At 45.3% G+C, this 19,377-nt stretch overlaps 1 protein-coding gene across 3 annotated transcripts in view; it reads left to right on the top strand.

Annotated features, from left to right (window-relative positions):
- The window catches only part of LOC132916485 (discoidin domain-containing receptor 2-like), a 135,039-nt gene that overhangs the window by 77,766 nt on the left and 37,896 nt on the right, over positions 1-19,377 (top strand). The window contains exons 1-2 of one of the 3 annotated variants that reach the window (XM_060976538.1): positions 2,756-2,827; positions 16,068-16,199. In XM_060976538.1, coding sequence (XP_060832521.1) covers positions 16,124-16,199 — 76 coding nt within the window. In that variant the 5' untranslated portion in view covers positions 2,756-2,827; positions 16,068-16,123. Of the gene's footprint in view, positions 1-2,755; positions 2,828-2,871; positions 3,010-16,067; positions 16,200-19,377 lie in introns of those variants that run through there. The other 2 variants (XM_060976540.1, XM_060976539.1) reach the window with 2 other exon arrangements.

Raw genomic sequence — 19,377 nt, 5'->3', positions numbered from 1 at the left:
GAAGAAGAGTCGTTCTGTTTCGTAATCCCGTGGCCCGGCCGCCACGGAATAACGACCCACTCGTCACGTTCGCAAGACAACGAACTTTCCGTCACAGGACACCACGTATCCCGTATGCGCGGTTACGCGGTGCACGATGACTACTACGACGACTACTACGACGACTACTACGACGACTACTACGACGACCACAACGACAATGGCAACGGGGAACAGATGCCGGCGGTTTTAACATCGCCGCTGTGTGTCACAGGATTCGCTTTAACGAGGTTGCTCGAGGGGGTTCATTGAGACGCCGGCTGGTTTGGTAACCATGTGACTTATCCTCTCCCACCCCCGCCGCCGATGTCGCGTTCATTTTCTCCGTTCGTTTTATTATTCGCCTCTTACTCCCTTCTGTTCCTCCATTCTCTCGTCGCGTTCGCCGTTACCATCGTCTAACCTTTATTTTCTTCTTCCCCGAATTCTCGGCATTATTCAACGGGCGCACGTCTCTCATTGAGGATGCACGCACGTACCGACTACCTGCGACGACGACGACGACGACGACAACGAAGACGAGCACGGAGACGACGACGAGCGGCAGAAAACGACGTCCCCATAGTCGCTCGAAATCCGCGATAAAAACGTCTCGCCTTGTGCAGCCGGTTCTACGCAGAGCCGGGTGCTGGCTTCGACTCTCCCTCGAAACGGTTCGAATATCTGCATCGCAATGAGCTTCGCTCGATCCTTCCTTTTCTTTCTTCGTTCGCCCCTTTTTTTTTTATTCCTTTCTAGTTTCTTCTCGGCCGACATTGCCATTTTACCGTTTTTTGCTCCTCCGCCAGTATCCGAACGATCTTGAGATATAAAAGATCGGTGGATCGACGTAAATTCGTTTCGTTTTAACGCGAGTTTCGCGAGTTTTCGCGTTCAAATTTTATTAACCCGTCGCGTTCCTCGTCTCCCTGGCGGTGGGTGAAAATGAAATTTGTATCTTTTATTAGTGGGTTCGCGGCCTCGGAGCTCGTTAAACGTCACCGGCGTTATTATAAATTTTATAGACGCGGTCCGCGGGCCCGCACGCTTCGCAATATCCACTCGTCGACGTTGAATCCCGATTACACTAGCGGCGTCACTAATTGCACGTATCACATTATAAACTTTAATCACTTTAATTACTTATCGCATGTAATTAAGCATTTATTGCTGTTGCTCCTCGCGTCGGTCGTTCGATGATTTCGGCTCGCTGATGCGCTCGGTCTCTTCCGCACACCGTCCCCTGTTTCCTCTCCGCCGCCGCTAGGGGACCCCCTAATGAAAGTTTGAATCGCAATTTTACCAAATTAAAGCCAGACTAATTGTCAACGTTATTTCGAGGCGCAGGCTATCGCTATTTTAATTATTCTTGGCACCGCGATACGTTCCGCGATCCAATCTAAACGTTCATTAGCCAATTCGAGCGGTGAACGTGGTCACCCCTTTTATTTATTTTTTATTTATCGAGCCCGTACCAGCTGACGTTCAAATGTAGGAAAAACCATGCTCCATTGTACTATAAAAGTAAATCTGTTCGTAATTATAATTCTGTAAATCCATAATTCTCATCATCGATCATGTCCCTAATTGTTACGTGGTAAAATCACTATTAAATTTCGTATGAAAACTTTGTACTACAACTTGATTACCAAAACGCTTTCATGCAACGTATCGTACCAATATATTTCGATATAAACTTTTGAGCACGAAGAATCGTAAGGATGTTAACGACAGGATGTCGCGTCGTAGGAATTTTTTTATTTCCGACATTAGACATCGTTGGACGTTGTGAGTAGCAGGCTCGAGCACATCAACGCGAAACGCAACGACGGCCCAGAAATAAAGTCACGCACGAATTTGCCAGCCATTTTGAAGGCTTAACGATCGAGCCAGGCCAAACGGTCGCACGCGTCTCGCCATTCTTCACCACCCCGTGACCGTTTCTTACGGGGTGGCACGGTGTAACGAGCTCGAGCCCTCCGTGCTCCTTTTCTCATTAAAACACCGGAGAACGTCTTATTATACGTCGTGTTATTGTCATTATTGCCGCGTGGAATGCTTGACGTCGCGACACCATGGTGCGAGATAGATATCGGTAATAGCGACGTTCTGTTAGTAAATCTCGTTCGTTGCGCGACGTCGATCAATGTCGAAAATCGAGAAACGTCGGATAGGAATTTCACTGGCACCGGCTAAAATAGATTACCGAAGACACAATTGCTATGTCTGATATTCGAGGAAATGTCATTCAATCTGAGCCAGGTGCTATACTTTGGGATATTTCCTGTAAAATAATGTCCATAATTTACAGTCGGAAGTTTCAGTTTTGATAATTGTGAAAATTACATTATTTTAATAAATCGTAGATTGTCTTTTTTATACCTATTGGAAGATGTTACATCGAGTAATCAGAGAAAACAACTTGCAATTATTGGAGGCGTCAATTTTAATACGAGATATACAAAAATAGAACTGAGCAACATCATTCTCTGAAATTTATGAATTTTGGTATTAGAATATATAACAAGTATTTAATTGTACGGAAATCATATAATTAATCTGGATAAAATCGATCGATTTGATTTCTGAGAAACTCAAGCGTGAAGTGCTTTGGGCCGTAGAATTTTCAATATTCGAATAATTAAATTACACGGTAAATTAGCGATTATTTTTTTCGTACGTGAAATCAGATCTACATTAAGCAATCAAAAGCTAATTACGAAATTTGCCTTTTCTGTTACAGGTGAGCGCATCAATTTTGGCCATTAAGCCCTATAGAGAGTGAGACGTTAACGCGATCGCCGAAACGGTGAGTTCCGCGCTCGCGGCTTATTAAATCCTGTTAGCGTCAGTATCCGGCTTCATCCTAGGCGCTTTTCAACGCATTTTGCGAAATAATACGGAAATTCGACGAGGATCGTGAGAGAGACCACGCAGACTGGGATCAAATGAAACGGCGCTTAACGCATTTAGCCGAGGAACAAAGGCTCGGTAATTTCGAAATGAAGCTCGGTCTCGTGTTTCTGCCTTCTCTTCTCCTCCCTAGCATCCATTTTTCTCTTTCTTTTTCTTTTTTTTTTTTACATCTCTCCACACTCGGCGTATACAATTGCGTCGTGTTTGATCGCAGAGGGGAAAGACGTAGAAGAGTGAATCCTAGTAGAAAACTGCTCCAGTCTCGGCGCGTCCTACCTCTCTCCCGAGAAGGATCCCTCTTTTCCTACGAAGTAAACTGTTTTCTTAGGCACTCGGAGCTCTTCAAAAATTCCTAAATATTTACTCGAGCGAAGGACCCCCAGACGGACGACACTTAAACGGTATTCCACGGGCACGGTACACGAAGATGGGCTTAAGCTCGCTGAAGGACGGATTAGAGCCACTCGTGCGCATCTCCCTTTCTCTTCTACTCTTTTTCTTTCTTTCTTTCTTTCTTCCCACTGCTCCTTCCCTTCGATGGATGGATCATCCTTTTTCTCCTTTATTTCTTTCCTCTTCTTTTTCTCCAACTTCCGCTTCTCTGACTCACTTGCACCGCCTATTTGCACTAAGGGAGAATGATCGTTCTTTGAATCGGCGGTCCACATCCCGACTTTCTCGATCCTATCCACAAGGAAACGATCGAACGCGACAAATCGTCCGTAAGAATCGGGCATTTTTCTATGTATACGGAACTATAGAACGAAAAATAGAACGGAGCTTTTGAGACCGACAATTACGGCGACAGAGGTCCGCCGGTAGTTCCTTCGCCAAGCGACATATCGAATTACCAGCCCTTGTCCTCCTTCGCGAAACCCAAATCTTCTCGACCCTGTTCTCTTCGAGGTCAAAGTAATTGTTACACCGCGGCGTGCTTATCCACGATCACGAAAGTAAATACGTTCCATGCGCCATATTTCTCAGCAACATGAAATTACGCTCTAATTACCAGTTGGTCGGTTTTGTGAACGACGAATAAGTTGGTGGTCGTAATCATCGTGATGGAAGAATTCACGAAACGTTCGGACATGAAATCAGAGCGGTACAGAGTCACGCGATTTGATGAGAAAATATATTCTGAAACCTGTCATTTCCTTCTCGTATCTTCTACTTTATCGTTTACTTATTCCTTGCTTGGTAGAGACTGGGTCATTGCTGTCACGAATGTTCCATTCTATAACGACGAAAAATTCGCTTAAAATGTAAGCTTGCTTATATAGTTGAAGATCGTATAAGAAGATTTAATAGAACACAATCTAGAATTTAAAAAATGAAAGATCCAGTAGAATGTAGTCTAGAACTTCAAAAGATTTATCAAGATATATTCTATTATAATAAACTACAGCCTAAAATCGTAAAGGTAATTCAGAAAGCAATAAACCTGAAATATCTCTGTATATATAAAAAGTGGACTCAGCTTCCGCCGTCCGAGGGTTAAAACTCCGCTATCTTTACGCTATCCTCGGCATAAGGAAAAGAAAGATCCTGCGATAGTTAGACGACGGGAAGCTCGATATCGGGATCCGACTCCTCAGTTTCTGACGACTTTCTTTTTTCTCAGCCGGTTACAAGGCTCGCGTCGATGCAAAAGCATTCCCTTGTTCGAAGTTCCCGCGCCTCCATCCACCGTTTCCTTAACGTCGGATCCGCGATTTCCGTCTGAGAGCTTCGAAAACTTTCGGCGGCGGTCGGAATACCGGGTTGCATTAAACATGAATAAACGATTTATGAGGACGAAATGGCTGCAGGGGGGCTGCGCTCGAAGGAGGTGGTATCCGAATAAAAGCAGGTCGACTGGAATAGGCGTCGACTTTTTTTCGATCGTTCGTATACGTGCACGCGATCGCGATCCAGTCTCGCGTTATTGCACGATAATTAATCGCCGCTGTGGAACACACGTACGAACCAGTTTGAAGTTATCTTCTTTGTCATCGCAACGGGTAATAATTCCTGGACAATAGATACGTGTTCGTCGATCGTCGATACGTTTGACGCGATAACGTGTACAAGGACTTCAATTTTTCCAGCTTTACAGCTTCTTTTTTAACGTTAACTGCATTTGTATTTATATGCTGGCCAGTAGGTTTGGTTTCTGTATGTTGGTTTCTATCCGAGTTTATTCAATTTTATCAACTTTAAAGAACGTAGAAGTTTTGTGCAACGTTTGCGATGGAAGTTAAATGGATATTTGAAATAGGGAAACGCAAATGGCGGAAAATCTTCAGTCGCTGCTCGTCGATCGCTCCTTTATATCTGACTGGAAAATCTAGTAATTTCTAGACTTGATTCAGCCAATGAGAGCGTGCAACGAGTGATGGAAGAGCAGGAATATTTACTTTGCACTCGCGATATCTCTCCAACTACGTACTCACGTACATATATCATTACCAGACTGCAAATGTCTACTTACTTATCACAAGTGTAAATTACAAAGATTGGCAAGAATACGCACAAATATTTAAAGGATAAGACGCACTTTCTAATTATATCTCATTTTTCTATCCGTATCGACAGACACGAATTTATAATATTTATTGTACGAACTGTTTAGAAGAATAGTGCTTAATTAACATTAATTTGTAAATCAACAGATCTTATAACGAAATTATTCAAATGAGGAACCTTGGGCAACAATTATTACATCTTATTCGTATTATTTTATTTATCAGAGGTTTAATGAAACATATCGTGCAGTGCGTTCCTATAATATCGTTATTAAAATTCGAAACTTTCCAGTTACCTGGTTATACGCCGTTTCTTCAATTATATCGAGCAGAGAAAGGTCGCGGAGTTCCGCGGAAGTTCGTACGGATAATTTTCCCAATGTCGTTCCTTCCCATCCTGAAACAGATACTCGAGCCGGTTAGCTATGTCTTCCAGAGCGGAACGTGAGTTTTCGAACAGAGATTACGTCGGGATGCATTATCGATGAGAAAACAGATAACGAGCGAATAATTCGTTTTCGCGACGTCTCTATCACGGATCGGGATCAGAGCTCCTGTGGCATCGTTTCACGAGTTCGGAAAGTTTGCTTTGCCACGCGGTTCGCCTCGAGCTAATTTGCGACCGTCAGCTGCGTATTTCTGCGACTATTCTGAGTTTCTTGTGGCGTTCACCCACTAGTCACGCGGAGTGTTACTCGCGGAGAAGGCGGAGTATCTTTAAAAACGAACACTGTGAAACAATATTTCTCTTTTCGCCTTGTGAGTGATTTTCGTTGCAAGATCATTTTTTAGGGCCTTTGAGGCGGCAAACTTTGTTGAAAAGTCGCGTCCCGGACCAAAGAAACTCATCGTCATCGTCGGTGTAGTAGTGGTCGTCGTGATGGAAAGTTATCCTGAGTGTTTATTGCGCGGGGTGAAAGTTCGACGTTGGTCGGAAATGTCCGCGTCGTGCAATCTAATTATCGCGTTCGCGGGTGCCAGTAACGACTGGTCGTAAATCCGCGTGTCGTACGAAATAAAAACAGGTCGTCGACAGCAGGGCACGAAGAATCGAGTGGCTATCCGTGATGCGTCTGTCAGCTTGTCTTACGAAACAAAATGCAAAAACCATTCTTGGAGGTGGTCAGTCGTTAATTCGTTTCGCGAAGAGATCTTTTATTACCCTGTAACTCATGGTTGTCTAGAAAGATGCGTCGTACGTCTGACATGTTGTTCCTTCTTTTTTCTACGGTGGAAACACGCATGTCGTTGCCTCGATCCGAGGAATCGTCGTGAGGTAACGTTAATTGGTCAGCAGATTTAATTAGCCCGTAAAAAGAGCAATCTCGTTCTTCCTCCGTCTCGAGTCGTTGATTAACTGAGCAGGGAGGAGCCTGTTAATCGATAATTAATTTGCGTCGAAGGCTAATGCTCCGTACCGTTCTCCCCCGGGGAGATAAGCAGCGAAATAAAACGAAGTTTTAGCCAGGTTGGAACGTCACTTGGACGTCGCCTTGTCAGCAATACGCGTTGTTCTCGATATCCATTCCCAATGGAGCGTCGAGCTTCATCCAATTGTCAGGGATCTCCATTTCGTCTGGACCGCTCGCTGCTCGACTGCGGATTTCTCGGCCAATCGAGTTCTCGTTAATGCCTCGGCCGACCAGTCACTGAAATCTGAATGGCAAGGTGGCAAAGGGAGTTCTGTTCTCGGGGATATCCATGGCTCATATTTTATGCGCGGGAAGTAATTAAAAGAACGGCAGAGATTGGTGATCCAGATAGGTATTCAGTTGAAGAGAGTTTCACGAATTGATCATGCGATTCCAATTTACTTTTGCCCATTGGAGACTGAGAATACCGATATTCTATTCGCGACTACTTTCCCGACATTGGGGGTTTTACTTTGATAGAAGTAAACCGTGCCGCAATTTACTAAGTGTACACATAATCAGAGACAGAGAGATAGAGAGGCTGGTGCTTCGAATTTCCGGCAAAGTACGCATCCTCGACAACAAGTCACTCGAGCTGGCTCAGCATCAATCACGTGCTTCAGCGTGCGCCATTCGAGAAAACGGCATAGGCAATCTACGTGAAAAGGCAGGAAAGCAAAGTGCACTCGAGAAATATCGACACGCATTCAACGTGGGTGGTTATCGTTTGCTACCTCGTGTTCAAACACCAAGACGAAACAAGTGAAAAGTAGAAATACGAAATCGTCGATAATAACAGAGACAAGAAACAGACAAAAGAAAGTTGATGGGAGGACGAAACTATAGACGAGCCTTCTACTAACATAGCTAAGAAAGAACAACGAAGGCAGAGAAGAAAGGGAGGAGTCCCTGAAGCGAAAGACAGAAGAAACAGAAGAAGACGGCGAGAGACGTGGATGGTGAGCGACGTTTCACTTGTTCGGAACATAAACTAGAACGGCAGACGTGTCGGTATGAAAATTTCAATCGGCTCTGCTAAAGTGTCGGCGTAGCGACTGTCGAGGAGGCGACGTCGCCGAAGCTGCAGCAGGGTGGTGATGTAGAAATTCAGGTGGAAGATCCAGAGGGGGAAACGTGGAGGAGGTAAAGAAGGGTAAAGTGGCTCTGGGCCGCGTATAGGTGCGCCTACCTTTAACTCTCTTTTCCTCTCTCTCTTTCTCTCTTTCTCTTTCTCTCTCGCTCGTTACCACTTCGAATAACGCGAACGTTCCATCGTCTCCCTTCGTGGTATTCTCCTCTTCTATCGTGCGAGGCCTTAGCCCCTGGCGAACTGCATAATTCATGGCCCTGCTACACCAACCGCCTCCCTAACGGACCCTCTTCTCGAGGGTCGACGTCAGCCAACCCTTCTCCTCCTAGGTACCGCCAACTTCTCCCTTCCTCGCGACCTCCTGCGCTCTTCCACCTGGCTTTCCAGGGTCAAACTTGGTCGGTCGCGTTATTATACGTCACACTGCGTGCACGTTGACTCTCGAGAAGCAAGGTAAAGCTTGCACGCGTCCGGATACAAGGACACGTTAGTTAAACGAGAAAGGGGGAAAGGAGAGGGTACGGTATGCCCGGATAAAGTTGGCCCAAAGCGTTCTACGTGCATCGTAAGCATCGCGCCGGCGACGCGCAGAATGTAGGCGAATATTTCGGCTGAGTTATGAACGGCACCCCCCGTCGAGGTAGCGGCGACCTAACGAGAGGAACGCCACGGGCGCTTCGACCGCTCTCGATCCTCCTTGAATACCTTCCCTGACAGCGAACAAGATTCGAACGCCGGAGTAATGGATTTTTACGAGTCCAGACTGAACGTCTATACACGAACAGGGAAGGGACGCGTCTATGCGAGCCATTGTAACGCGATCGTGTCACTTTTTATTCGGCATTGTGCTCCTTTGGACTGTATTTTAAGCTGTCCGATGTGGTAGGCTGTGGGGTGACTGTTTAGAGGAGATGGATTCCGCGAGTAAGGCCGAGTCGAACATGCTGATTTACGTTCGACGAGATACATGTTTCTTAAAGTGCCTTTGGCGAGGATATATTGCTAGACATTATCGAAACATGTATGAATGCTTATGTACGTATACACTGCTCGAAACAATTAAAGGGTCATTTTCTCTGTCATGTTGATTTTATTAAAATCAGTGCATGAAACTTGTAAAATTTCCTCGCTTCTCAGTTCCCTTGGTTAGCGCAAGAGAACCGTTCGTGGTAGCGGCACTCTAAATGCTCGAGCAACGTACGACACGTAAGAGAACATATAAATCACACAACATATTATTACAACATTTTACGTTATCATCGACTTGTCTGGCTTAATAAGATAATAATATAATAAACCACACTTTTCTGTCGAGCCACTTTTACAATTAATATAATGTTCCTGCCCCTCGATGATTTTACATCGCAATACATCAACAAGAAGCTACTAAATCAAAGAAAAAAGAGAAGAAAAGGCGGAAAAATCAAAGCAGGAAGACGTTCTACGCTAAACGAACCAAGGATCGTTCGCCCTATAGAAACCAGCTTCAATCTGATTTAGATACCTGGAGAATGTCGTTAAATCCACAGCACAGCCTCGGCCTGTCGCCGTCGCCCGTAGCTATGTCGCGCTCAGGGTGCGAGTTGTTTCAGCTTTCGCGAGATCGTGTACGCGCCGATAGAAGACAAAGTGTTCACCCGGAGCTACGAAACCGCTGGAAATTAATACGAAACCGGCCGTAAAGCGTTCGCGGGGAGAAACGCGTGACGCGTAGAGCCAACGAAGACGAGTGGAACAAGATGCAGATATCCCGGAGGCTTGGGCCGTTTACTCTCGTCCTACCGGCAGGAGCGTACCGGTTTCTCGCGTTGAATAAATGGGAGATGTACTGCCATCTTGGGCTCCCATCGCTCGCGTTCGAAGATAAACATCAGCGCCAGCAGCGTCCGCGCGAACAGCACACGGTAGTCGAACAGAACCCTCGTAATTAGCCATGCTTCGAGCGCTCCTCTCTTTTTCGCGCGTTCCGCGATGCCGATGTGCCCGAGAATGTCCGATCACGACCATTTGCGAAGTGTCCAGCAACCGATCAAAGCGCTCTGCCGTGCCGCGCCGCACGCTCGCGGAAGAAATTTCTCCCTGATGGATAGCCGAACCCCTGGGTGAATCGCTTCTTTGAATTTCCGCTGATGAAGATTTTTACTAGGAGGAGGTATAAGAGGATTATTGTGAGGGGTATCAAAGCTCGATTCACATTCCATAGTTCGTGGTATTATTTTATGGTGCAAAGTAGTAGCTGGCTGCGGGTTACAAGTGCTTTGGTGGTGGTTTCTGATTGACAGAGTACTGATTATTCGACATACTACTCTAAAGTCTAAAAGTAGATTCAAAGTGTGAAGTTAAACGAACCTACGAGGGACTACGAATAAATATTTTAAAATATACTTTTTATTTGTTTTAATTTTGGCATTACGAAGCAGATAGTACCTTGGTATTTCTTGTATTTCGGTCTAAATGTAATCTTTGCCGTCTCTATTTGTACTATATTTATTAAGTAATTTGCGATATAGCGTTACACGTCTCAACACGTAGAAATCCCCTATATAAATTATTCGCAGGATCACGTTAATCTTTTACCATAAAATGCGATGAAATTTACAGTCTAATTTTATTTAAAAGGATTCACTTTCATAGCACATAAAAAGGGAGCAAATATACCAAGCCGAAGGTTGGTTGTCAAAGCTACGACGTCGTTCAATTTCATTTTTTTATGACACTCGTGATTGATAGTATTAAGGATAACTTGGACCCCTGTTACATCGGTTTAACAACGGTTACGGCCGTTATCTCGAAAAGGAAAATCGCCGGATGCCAGGAGACAGGAGGCTCGTGTAAATTTTATAGATCCTGCTCGAAGCAAACGGCATACGTCCGGGGACGCACGATGTTGCTTCTGATTTCGCGGAAAGGCCGGCTGTAAAACCTGTTTGTACGTCTCTTCGAGGCGACATCCTCCGACGTAGGTACACCGGGGAAAGAGCACGTTGCATTTCCGGCAAGATACTGTAAAGCGTAAGTGACTCGGTTGACCGCCGCCGGTACTCCGTGGAAATGCTATTTGCGTCCTAGGGAAATCCAGCCGACGTCCATTTCGCTTTATCTCCTGCTTTCTGTCTCGCTTCCCTTGCTTCAATTTGAATCTTGACGACGTCGTCAAAGTGGCCCTTCTCTTAAGAGGAGTATATTTGAAACCGTACGGAATTGTACAAATGAAATTAACAGATTGAATTCCTCTGTCTGATGTGTACAAACGAATTGCGATACTTGAATGGAATAATAACCAAGTTAGTATATAGAAATACCGAATTGGACAATCTTATAAGAAATCTTTTTAATTTTTTAACCGGGCAAAAGGAATTAACTCGTCGTTTAACTCGCCCATTCTCTTGGACATCGTGCTGTGTCGTTTCTATCAACATTAAGAATAAATTACATCGTATTTATATTTACGGCGGCTGAAACTTCGCAAGCAAAACCGCGAGGTTTATTTTTGTACTTCTTTTAGCAATCTTCTTTCACTGAAAATATCATTGGTCCGCTCTACTGAATTGCATACTTTTACGAAATTTATGCAAAATTTGACATTTTAAAGCTTCTAATTCGTTTATAAACTCGTTGGATAACCACAAAATTTCACTTTCTACCTACAAGTTAGACATCAACAAAGTTCCAGTAAAATGAACGTAAATATATATACTAGGTAGAAAATTAAAAAAAAAAAAAAATTAGGAATACAAGTAAGAATTCTATTCAAAGAGCCTATATCAAATCGCCATAATCTAACACCAAACTTTCCTAATGCTTTGCCTACATACTACTTGTCTAAATGGCACACCCCTCCTGCTACTTTATTCTCTACGATCGCGCCTCGCGTTAGAAGGGTGTAATAGAGGTTCGGATCGAGAAGCCTAGAATTAGTCGCAGGGATTTGCAGGAGTATGAGAAGAGAAAAGGAAAGAGGTTTCGCGGAGCATGCACACGTGTTTCCACCTTCCGCAGCGATCTACTATTAAAGCAGTGGCGCGCGGACCCACCCGCGTCGCGATTTCTCTTTCTTTCTCTTTCTCTCGCCGGCGTCGACGTCGTCGTCACGAGAGGGTCTACGAAAATAAGTCGCGTCGCGCCCTGGCAATTACGCGAGGACGACTTCGTCGACTTTTAATTTGCCTGGCCACTCATTCCTATCCATTTCTCTCCCTCTTTCTCTTTCAACCAGCGAAACGCGCAGACTCGCGAGCGCAAAAGTTGGCTTTCCGCGAATTCGCGCGCAAATTTACGCGAGATGAAAACGACTGTGCCTTTGAACGGCACGCGCGACCACTTCCTTCCAGCGGCCTCGTAAATCCCCTAGGGGTGGAAAGCGTGCGTGTTTTTCCGCCACGGAAGCCGTTGCCTCGAATTTTCTCGAGCGAACTCGAGGATCTCGTTTTCGCCAGCCGCCACTTAACGATCCGCCAGCCATTAGTCGTGCGAGAACCTGCCGCGGGAATAATACGCTAATTCTAGCGTGTTTCTTCGAATAGGGGTGGAGCCACGTTCATTTGGCTCATTGGGTAGATAGGTATTAAAAGATGACGTTTTGGTTCTTTTCGAGGTTGGAGAATTATTGCAGGGATTTGAATATGTAATAACAAACTGTTTCTTGGAATTTTTTGATTCGATCCACTGGTAAAGATGCATATAATTTTTCTAAGCAATGCTTTACATTCTACATTTATGTAACAGTAATACTAAATGTATTATAGAATGTTTAACATAAAGTGTTTAGTTTATCGAAAGACGAAATATAATAAAATGAAAAATATCCGATGTTACTACGGATATACTATATAAAATATAACTTATTATTATAATACTAAGGAATATGATATTGAAGAATATGATAATAAAATTATTATATTAAAAGACATGTGATGTATGTAGATAATTTTCAATAGATTAACTTCGATTAGATTAAAACGTTATTTGATCGTGTAATTCAATAACGGATCGCACTAGAATTCTCTATAAAGTTGATGGAAACGGCAATGGTTACTTTACCCTCGCTTTACCCAATCAAGGTTTTACCTGGTCGAATTCCGAGACTCATTCTCTAACTATTGCAGTTAATGAGACATATCGGGGGAAAATAAAAGTTTCGCGAACTTGTAAGGGTAGTTTTACTCCGCTACAATGAACATACGGTCCCCGGGTATCGAGGAAGTTTCATCGAAATCGGAATTATCGAATCAAAAAACGCTTCTATATTGTTGTATCTATTTCTCTTGTTCGAGCAACGAGGGTAGAACATCGAACGCGATCGCGGAGGATTTTCGTGGCTGTTGAGGAAATGATTAAAAAACTTACGTCTACTAATGGGATGGCCGACGTTTTAGGATTTATCGATGGTAGCGAGTGCGTCATATTTTTCACCGAGGTGAAACTACTCGTGGGTGGAGGGAAACTAGTTTGGATACAAATTTTTCCCCGTGCTCCAGAGTTTCTCGACGAGCCCCGGTTAACGATCCAGAAACGTCGGTAGCGTGGGGAACTTGCACGGTCGTTTATATGCCTGTACGCGAGTTCTGCTACTTTTTTCATGGCCCCCCTTCCTCGGTCGCCTCCATTACGGGAGCGTGTCTTTTCAAGAAAATCGCGGCTGTTCTGCAAAACGACCGTGCAAACGGTCTCGAGCGGTAGGAACTCGCCTCCGTTTTAATTGCGTTCAAATTAGTGGAACCAGACTTACAGAAGCCCGTCTAGGTAAAATCTTATTACAATCTTAGCATGAAACGCGAGGATATTCAATAGATTTTCGAATAGAGAAGCAGTAAGACACGATTGCAGAGCATGTTTTTCTAAAGTCTCTAATCCTTTTCTTCGCTCGTAGAAAGTCTGGTAAAGCCAGAAGGCGAATTCCGTACTTTTAATTTAGTTTCCTTGGAAAAACAGACTTCTGTGTTCGGTCGTGCTATAAATCAGGGACGCGACTAGCAGAAGAACGTCGAACACGTTAAAAGAAAGAGTCGGGTTTATGAACGATGGGTTATTTAAGAAGAAGGAAACGGCGAATAACGTGGAAATCGAGCGTCCAGAGTGAAGTACAAGGGCACTTTATGTAGCGACCCGCGGTAAAAGGGCGAAGGTGCTGCTTCAGCGGATGAGAGATGGCTGTGTGCGTATCCGTAGGAACAAACCGAGCCACTAAATCCACATGATTTCTCCGTTTCCAGGCCCCCGTATCGTCGTCTGAGAGATTTACAGAAGACGTTATGTCGACGCCAATGCTGGAAATAGCGCAAACCGTATCGTTTCAACTAGCGACTATAAACTCACCCCTTCCAGTGATTCCTCGCTCGTTTTCTAGATATAGATTTCACGATTGAAATTTATATTGTTGGAATCGGTGCTCGTAGGAATTCCCCAGATCGCGTTATTTTCACCTAAAATTACTAGACCAGGTTGAAAAGTTCCCCTCGAAATTGGAGAGTTTCTCTCTAATGACTCCACGGTCGTCTGGCGGTCGCGTCGGGTGGTAACACGAAAATCAGACAGACGGGATCGATATTGCGCTCGCGAGAGTAGAACAGAACGGTACGTTGAGCACGAAGCGTTCTAAATAGATCCCGCGGCCGTGACCAATGATTAATCGCGCGTCACGGTGAATTCAAGCAGTCGACGAACGGAACGAGTGCACGAGTCTACGACACGGTCTGTTGCACCGACTCGAGTAACTCGAGCTTCGATGCACCCTATGACCTTAATTACTGCGTCGACTAATCGATCCTCCGCATTGTGATCGTACTATCCCCGACACCGGTACCAACGTAACCGCTTCATGCTGAATGGTATCTTAATTGCCGGTCGGATAATCCGATTCAGCCACTTAATCGATTATGCGCCTCTATGGAGCTGTCGCAGCCGCATTCACCGAATCTTGATGGAATTTCCCCATTTACCGATTAAGTAGAATACCGTTCCCGGATGGCCAATGTACAAGTACACATACAAACACACGCATTACGTACACATACACGCATACATGAAAGAGAAGAGTTACGGATTGCCGAGACGATTTCTGGAAGACGATCGACCCTCCCGATCTTTCAACGACGACTTCATTAAAATCACTCGGCTTACCCTTTTTTCCACGCTCCTCTAACGATATCCAAAGAATTACCTGTGGAATTCTCGTCTCGCCCGAAGAGAAAGGTTCAAGATTATTCGCGATGGTAGCCGCGATATACACCGTGGAGAAGAAGGCAAGAAACGCGTCATCGAGCCGAGATTTTTTTCATGGGTCATTGAATAACGAGCTACGCACGAAAGGGGGTCCCTAAACTTGCCAGATAAGCATCGCCAAGTAGTTGGTAGCCGAAGGAACTGCCGTTAATTAGCCAAAAAGTGAAGGCTCGCCTATGCTCTCTTCGGTAGGATCTCCCCTTGCTTTTTTCTCCGGTACGCGCCACGACGGCACCACTGTGAATAAAGTACAGTCCTGCTTCTTCCACATCCTCCTCTCCTTGGCTCCCTTGCGTGGCTCACCCTTCTTTAGTCTCATCCGGTACACACGAGTTTCGCCCCCTCGTTCAAGACAAGAACAACCAGCCCAAAGGGCCCCACGGGCGTTCTCCGTACCTTCTCTCTCGCTCCTGTTATCTCTCATGCTGCACTAGCTCTTTTTCCCCTCTTCTTTTCCTTTCCCTCTTACTCACTCGTTCTTCTTCTCCTTTCAACGTCCGAATTCCCGATCCTAATCTCGATAATGACGCGTAATGGCTGCTGGCGTGAATGTAGCTCTTTGTTCGTGGCTGCTGTACCGGTCGTATATCTGTCCGGTGCGAGAGCCGCGCCATTTCACCCCGGCGAAAAGCACGGGGAGCTCGAAACGGCCGTTTCCAGCCTGTTTTTCTACATTTACCATGATCCTCGTTCCTCGTACCCCACCCGGATCGGTCGCCGGTTCCCGAGAAGTTACGTTTAATTGCTTTCTTCCAGTCTCAGCCCGCTATCGTTAGCGAAGTCGTGATTTCGTCCTTCTTGCCGGGCAACGTTTGTAATTTTACTTCTTTCTCTATAATTTTGTTGTTTTTCTTACAACAAGTATATACTACTTTCTCATTTACTTCTTGATGTTCGTTCTTGCAGATACGGTTATGAAAGTTCGATGACCAGTGGATAGCGGACCATCCATCGACGCCACCATGGACTACCTGCAGACGTGCCTCATCTTCTACCTATTGATCCTCTGTTTCTGTGGAGGACGAACTATAGACATATGTGAGTATATATGTGCACGTAGAGATGATAGGTCTCTGTGACGAAAGATCGAGTACGTCGCCAAAATCGATGATGCTTAATGATTCTGGCGTCGCTCATCTCACGCCTAGCTAGACGGTTCTCAATTAAACGTAATTGACGTTAAGACAGCCATTGGTAAAAAATAAACAGCGCGCCAGAGCTGTCGACGTTACCGAGAATCCTTTATTGATAATTAACCAGACGAATTAAGATCCTACAATAGCCTATTCCCGGAAGAAACGTATGAAACATCTTCATATTATCTTTGTTTAATTTCAATAATTCTTACTAGACGAAACCAATGCACGAAGTATATTAACTGTGATTTTTCCTTTCTTTTCATTACCTCACTATCAGATATAAAAAAAACTTACGCGCGTTACTAAACAAATAAGTTGATAAATAACAAAACAGAATACTTCTTCCTTTTTCGATAACCTTAATGTTACGTATAACAAATCCATATTATTGGTATTTGTACGGAAAGTATCTGTATAATCATATTATAGTACCACCGAATGATACGTAGTTTCTACTTAGGTCTAATTGATTATTACGCAAATGACCTAAACGTAATGGTGTGCAAATACTTTGTAACCACTCTATTTAAGATTGATCCATTAAACAGCTTTCCAGCAGAGTAACTAGCAGAAAAAGGATAAGTTACCAGCTACAAAATAGGTAACAATCAAGTAAAGTAGAACTACCCGACATCCTTAACCAGCCAATTGATTCGAAACGAGCTCCGGGAAGCATAAGACGCGTACTCGAGCGAACTGTGTGCGGTTGTCTTCGACGGCGTATGTTACTCGTCCCGGTGGCAGAAAATCGATGCCACCTTCCCCGTTTCTCCGTGGTGCGAGGTAGAAATACGTGTTTACATCCGAGACCATAATTCTCTTTGGTGGTAACAGGCTCTGCCCGTTCGGGACGGCCGATAAAAACAGGCGCGACCGAGAAAACGGATCCCTCGCGACGCCCTCCGGGGTTGTTCAGCTTCGACCCCCGTCGCCACGCATTTAAACCACCGTTTCTACTCGGCTTGCTTTCCATCCCATTGACTTCGGATACGAAGTCGACCCCGCGTCAGGTAAACAGGCCGAGGAAACTTGCAAAGTATCCAGCAAGGAGTTCCGGTCCGTGAAGAAAGGCTTTTACGTACTCGTTCGTGAAATCGGGCCCGCGAACCCCGGCCATGAAACGTATCTCGCACCCCCGAGGCTGAAACTCCGCCGCCTGGCGAAACGTACCAAGAGCGCGAAAGATGGATGGTCTTGGCGTTTCGGTCTGGTTACGCGTCTCTCGGCCTTTCCGCGATACACGTAACAGTTTTAGAAAGAAATAAATCTACGCCCGGCGGAATGTTTAATGGAGTGGGCGGATGCGCGTTTTTGCCGAAACCACGGGGTGGGAAGGAGAAGGTGCGAGGCGTTCTTGCGAGCGAACATTGAAATTTATCGCGACGCTCTAACGTTGGAAATCGCCACGGGCAAACATCCACAGAGACGTTTTGAACGATGTGGCCATTACGTTGTGTAAGAACCAATAACACGAGACCACGATTTCTACAGATTCTCGCGTTTGTTGGTGGATCAAACGATAAGTAGAAATGGAGGATTCGCAGGTTCGAAGCAATGAAATCAGAGAGAATTATCCGAGAGAGAATTCCATCACGGCCGAGGCCTCGAATCTCTCTCGCAACCCCCCTCGGCCACTCTAGAATTCAATCACGCCTCTAAACTTGGCCGCAGCCGTATATACCGACGTGGCCGTTTCGATCTTCGCGAACGTGCAATAAAACGCGGGTAAAGACACGACGTTCCGCGTCGTTCCATTTTCAGCATCAAGCTTGGCTCGTTTCTCCAAATTTAATAAGCGAGCGGATCGTAAGTCGGTCTCTGGCGACGCGAGCGGAAACGATAAGTAACGATCGACGAAAATATAAATAGCGTGTCGGGTCGACGAAAGCTGGTTTAGGAAGGGCACCAGGGGAAACCGTAGCGACGAGGGAGCGGAGATACTCGGCCCTCCTGCGGTGAGTGAACTTGTACGTCGAACCGCGTTGGTAAATTCGCGGTTGTGTTAAGCGGGCCAGCGGCGACGGCGAAGAGGACGAGAGCCGAAGAGGTGGAAGGGCTGCGGGCCAGTTAAAGCGCGCATAAATTGCGATGTTAATGTTGCCTGCGATACATAAACATGTTGTACGTCGGTCGGATTGCGGTCTGCGCGCGATGCACGCGTAACGCCAGCTTGCACACAGGCGCGTGCACGCACTCGCGCGGAGGTGGGGAATCGAGCCGGTAGTCGCGTTTGGTTTCGCGTACTCGATTCACCGAGTGTACCTCGACTACCGGCCGCGTGTGCAAACCTGCGTGTGCAGAGGGTCCGTGGAGCCGAGCCACGCGACACGCCTGTGTCCGTCTTGCGTGCGCCACTGGACATGATTCGTGAAGCTGCCGCGAGAAAACGAGCAAACGACGATACGCGCCTTCCTCGGTTACCCGTGATTGCTGGCTACCGCTGCAATTTTCTTTGCTCTTTCCCTCATGGGAATTGAGATGATGCGGGTGATTGTGGTTTTCATTGCAAACGATTGATTCAAACGAATACATACTTCGCAGTAGTAAACAAGTACAATAAATAGCGAAGAAAATCATGTTGATCTTTCAAATCTATTTTTCTTTTTGTAGAAATTAAACATCAGAGCAAACTAGTTTATCCAAGCTTTTAATAGATATTTATGCAAGGAGGTGCCACCTGCGCATAATACCATTCTGCCGACCACACCTATTTAACGCGATCACAAAAACAAAGGTATTTGTTCGGAAGAAGTTAGAAAACGATGAAGGAAGTTGAAAGACCTACGATAATTTACCACTACGGAGCGCCAACTTCGTCTTTATCACTTTTTTCCTACCTTTCTTACGGAAAGAGCTACGCCCCGTTCCATTCGCATGAATCATGTGCTTCATTCGTGGGAACGAGGCGCGAAGAAAGCGCTTTATTTTGAGAACTTACTTTTCAATGCACCATCTGACACTCACGTTTCTTATCTCTCTTCCGGCTTAATCATCCCAATACAAATCAACGATCGCTTTCAATCGCGCTACTGTAACATCCGGTAATTCCTTACCTAGCACGAACATCGAATTCAATT

This window comes from Bombus pascuorum, chromosome 2 (assembly GCF_905332965.1).
Source record: "Bombus pascuorum chromosome 2, iyBomPasc1.1, whole genome shotgun sequence".
NCBI classification, from domain to species: Eukaryota; Metazoa; Arthropoda; class Insecta; order Hymenoptera; family Apidae; genus Bombus; species Bombus pascuorum.
Note: the sequence above shows the minus strand (reverse complement) of the source record. Positions and strands in the feature narration are given on the sequence as shown.